At 39.0% G+C, this 5,012-nt stretch overlaps 1 protein-coding gene across 1 annotated transcript; it reads left to right on the top strand.

The window, feature by feature from the left end:
• Positions 1-1,548: 1,548 nt before the first annotated feature.
• Positions 1,549-3,439, top strand: LOC135256433 (transcription factor Sox-14). Its single transcript, XM_064338190.1, has one exon. It carries the CDS (start codon positions 1,935-1,937, stop codon positions 2,640-2,642), a length of 708 nt encoding a protein of 235 aa, XP_064194260.1. The 5' UTR covers positions 1,549-1,934; the 3' UTR covers positions 2,643-3,439.
• The last annotated feature ends 1,573 nt before the right edge of the window (positions 3,440-5,012 follow it).

Below are 5,012 nucleotides of genomic sequence, written 5' to 3'. Positions count from 1 at the left end.
CTACATATTTGAGGCCTAAACTGAGAACATGTCTGAACAAATGATTAAAGCTACAAATGAATCACAGAAAAAAACACAGTATGAACGTTTACTGGTAGCTTTATTCACGATACAGTACTGCATGCATAAACGGCCTTGTTCATATTCAGCCTGAGTGCCAGAATCATTCTATCAGGGATCTCTCATACACTTCACTTAATAATCAAAACCGAGCGTGTCACATATCAGCCTCGTTTGCCTCGGGGTTATTACAGCACTGATCTGTTTAAACAATTTGCATGTTTAAACTCTCAGTAGGCAGCATGGTGTTTCAAAACATTCGCTTAATATGAACATGACAGCACCTCTCTTGAGCGTTTAAAATAAATAGATTAATAAACAAATAAATAAATAGGCACATTTGTTCGAAGCCGGGAACAGTCGTTAAAAATCGCTTGAGAGTAACACAATCAAACCTACGAGTAAATGCCAATTAACAGTATCGTATTAATACAATTGAAAACATTAATAATTAATGAACAAATTTGCATATCGTGAAAAAAACAACGACATGAATGGTAATAACAGAAGAATCCCAGTGGGTTGCTGTGGTTATATGCTTTATGTCCCAATCACATTATTTCGAACATGGCAAGCTCACTTCACTTAGCTTAGATAACCTGCTGTTTCCAAAAGACCCAAATTCAAAACCAGTCTAATGGTATGTTCTACACGAAGTCACCTTACAAAGATTAGTGCCTCAAAACAGGTGTATGGAATCCTAGATATAACCTATCAACACCCAGGGGACATACGGACAATTATTGTCAATTAATACATAGCCTACTTTTCTGTGGGGAATAGACGTGTTAGACGGGTTATTATTCATCAAATAAGTTTGGTAGTTCATTTCATGAGTTAGTAATAATATTTGCAAGCAAAATTATTTTCCAATTTCGTCTTTATTTGCTTTTCAATAACCATAAAGCTAGTCAAAATGGTTGTAAATATTTTTAAATACAATAATAAATATTGCTTGTTTGATAGTAATTTGATCATTAGGAGCCCTATAATTGTGTGCGTGTGTGTGTGTGTGTGAGAGAGATAGAGAGAGAGAGAGAGAGAGAGTATCGTTTAATCTTTATTAAACGATATTGTTAACCAATATTTACCCGTTGAGCAACAACATTGCATGTACAGCTCTTGCATATACAATTATGTTAATTACCTACTGCTACATATTCGATTTAAAAATAATTTGAAATTGATGAATCTTTAATAGTGCGGTAATTTTCCTCCGTCTTTCATTAACATCTCCTTTTGCCCGGATTTATTGTAAAAAGGTTGAGGGTTCATGTTTGTACCGTTCTGAGCAAATTAATTCGGGGAGGGAAAGGAATCACCCACATTCCCTCCCCATTTTTTGTTTGTGTAGTCGTACACGTATTTTCTCAAGGTATTACGCCGCTCTTTCTCAGTGCTGATTGGGTGCGCAGGTTGCCGAGTGAACGCCCTGTGATTATGTCGGATTGCGTGCCGACCAAACCAGCCCAGCCTTTGAACTTCGCCGCTTTTGGCTCTCATTCACGAGATTTTTCTCATTTTCCACCCAGGTGCTTCACGGGGCAAGACAGTCTACTTACAAGAAAAAAAACGCATACACCCACAGACACTGCCAGGCCAGTATTTTCGGAGCGTACACTACATTACTGGATCTTGCGCATGGGGCAGATTTCTACGGAAGCTAACTACATGTTTTTAGAAGATTATACTTCATTTAGCGCTGGTTTCGCACGCGACGACTCGCCGGCTGGATTCTTATTTACTTACTAGTTCTGCAGTTCTCAAATAACCGAGTTGTGGGCTGAACCGTTTCTGTTTGCTGGAGAGGTGAATAAATCTTGCTTCGTTTAAGAACTTTTCTTGTTAAGTAGAACTGAACGTGTGCTTTTAAAATGTCCAAACCTTTAGATCACATAAAAAGACCAATGAATGCTTTCATGGTTTGGTCTCGGGGCCAACGGAGAAAAATGGCACAGGACAATCCCAAAATGCATAATTCGGAAATCAGCAAAAGACTTGGCGCTGAGTGGAAGCTGTTGTCAGAATCTGAAAAGCGACCTTACATAGACGAGGCAAAGAGACTGAGAGCGCAGCACATGAAAGAACACCCAGATTACAAGTACAGACCCAGACGAAAGCCTAAGAATTTACTGAAGAAAGACAGGTACGTCTTTCCCTTGCCATACCTCGGGGACACAGACCATTTGAAAGGATTTTCTGCGGACTCTCTTTTGGCTTCGTCGGAGAAAGCCAGAGCGTTCTTACCACCGACTTCTGCACCGTACTCTTTCCTCGACCCGAGCCAGTTCAGCTCGAGCGCAATTCAGAAGATGACTGAGATGCCCCACGCGCTGACCACCGGCACTTTGCCATACGCCTCTTCTCTGGGATACCAGAATGGCGCTTTTGGTAGCTTGAGCTGCCCCAGCCAGCACACCCACACTCACCCATCACCCACAAACCCTGGGTACGTCGTGCCCTGTAATTGCACTGCCTGGTCTGCGTCGAGTTTACAGCCCCCTGTTGCCTACATACTTTTCCCAGGTATGACCAAGTCTGGAATAGACCCCTACTCATCAACACATGCCGCTGCTATATAAAAAAGAACAAGCAGACAGTTTATTCCTAAAACTTGAATGCAAGCAATGCATGTGTACCCAGACAGCGCGGGAAAATGGAGTGATCCGAAATTAACCGACGCAGTGGACTGTCGTAAAGGAAGAATGAACTTTTTACCGCAGCGATAGAACGTTTCTACAGAGACCTCAGCACGGAACTTGGGATAGCTGTAAGGCAGGTGCCCTGTAAACTGTAAGAATTGTAAATGTTAAACGTTTATTGATGGCTGACCAAATAAAAGGTGGCCTTTAAGTTTATTTATTATGTACATTTTATTGCTATAATCGCTGTTTTTATTTTAATGACTCAACTGAATTCGAAAAAGAACCTTTTTTCAAGACTATTTTGATTTGCACAATTAAGTACTTTTTTGCTGTAATACAATTACAAAATTCTTAAAGCTTAAAGTACAAATCAGGAACTAAATATAAATACACTGGATGTGTTTATATTTATTTAAATAGGCACGTGCAATTGGCTTGTTTGTAAAAAAAAATCGATACAATACTTATTTTATTGTTATATTCTGTTTTGGATTTTGCATTTCCTAGTGTGGTTCAGTGGTATATGTCACCCATTCATTTATTTTATGAAGCACTTCAGTTCTGAAACCAGGCAGTACTGTGTTTTATCCAATATGGTTTAAGCCTGTTTAATTATGTCATGGAAAGAACAATGTAACCAGACTGACGTTATCTCGTTATTTGTTTATTTGGCGGGAGAAAACGTTTTGAATAAAGACAATCTGTCTTCAAAAAAAATTTCAGAATGAATACAATGCAAGTCTTCCGGTCCCATTTTATCAGAAATTGCTCGCTTCATTTAATCAAACCCGAATGAGCATCTTTTCAAATATTATAGCTACTAAATTTCACAATAAGAAAGGCTTGCTTCAATGATACAAAGGTCGACTTGGAATGTTTCAATCCATTAATATTTTTGTTTTATAGTAGGCTACATATGTGTATTGTCACTCGACAGACGAGGAAGTATAGCACACATGAATATCTGTCGCTCATAGCAACGTATTGCGCTGGAAGGGGTTACTCAAAATATTTGTAAAACTTTTAAATCGACGCATGTAATTGAATTTGTGAATTACTAAAGCTTCAGTTTGTGATACAAATAACAAAACAAATGACGACCTTGATAATCAAAAACGTAGGCATATGTATTAGAAAAGGTTTCTGTGCAAAAGAAAAAAATATGCATGTGCTGTTGTCATCATCAGTTAGCTATATTTGGAAAAACCATTAGCAAAAGCCATTCATAGGTATTGGGTGGGATATTTCATTAGAGAGAGCAGCGGCAGCTGTCCATCTGGTTCGAATGAATAGCTTCGTGATTCGCGTTGTCTGCTCATCGCTTTCTCAAGTGCTCTTGAGACTAATGTCAGAATAAAATGGCAAAACACAATTAAATTACAATGGAGCCGATAATGGAAACAGAACCCTTCGAACAATACGAGCGTGAAGAAAAATTCAGAGTGGCCAAAACAATGAGGAGGGGTGGTGGGGCAGTTAGGGAGGCGGGGTCATCGAGAATAGCTTCGCCACGCCGTTTAGCGTGAAGAAAAAAAAAAGTGCGCACAGAAGTGACGAGAGTAGCAATCGAAGCCGGACAATTGTAGTTTGTTTCGTCATTCTGTTTTAAAGTGAAACCATGTTATAATGTGCCGAGGGAGAGTTACATTGAAATGGAATTTCACAGTTTTTCTCTAATGGCTTGCTGGGCCCAGCGGCCCACTTGATGGAACTCTACTCATTGACTATGCTCTTTACACTGAACAAAACGCGAAATATCTGCTCATTTTGTCCTTATAAATCTGCTACTACCGAACAACAACGACAGCAACAACTAAAAGTATTACTACTATTAGGACTCGCCTATAGGCTGTGATTTATATCACAACACCACCATGGCTCAATTAGGCTTACATCTAACACTGGATAATTTTCTATTGGACAAACATGCGGAACAAAAATATTTAGCAAACGTTATTTCTTTGTGTGTAACTTGTTGGTATGTTAATGATTGTGAACCTTAAATTGGATTACTTCCAGTAAACCAGAATAATCCAAATAAATCAAATACAAAATAAATAACGCATCTATTTCCGTTCATTGAATGAACTAGGTCTTTGTATTTTATCCACTATGGTATATTTTATAAATATCCTTGTTGAGTCAGGACTGTGTTGCTGCTCTGCGATTTTCTGAAGGCTGTACCGGCCATCGCGTCTTTGCTGCATTTCGTTAAAAACCTGTTCAACGCACTCAGGAGTACAACGATTGTTTCTCAGTTTTTACGACACTAAAACGGGCCCGTTGTTACTCTTTGATATTTACGCG

This window comes from Anguilla rostrata, chromosome 6, assembly GCF_018555375.3.
Source record: "Anguilla rostrata isolate EN2019 chromosome 6, ASM1855537v3, whole genome shotgun sequence".
NCBI lineage: Eukaryota > Metazoa > Chordata > Actinopteri > Anguilliformes > Anguillidae > Anguilla > Anguilla rostrata.
The sequence above is the reverse complement of the archived record's forward strand: the minus strand, read 5'-3'. Positions and strand labels throughout refer to the sequence as shown.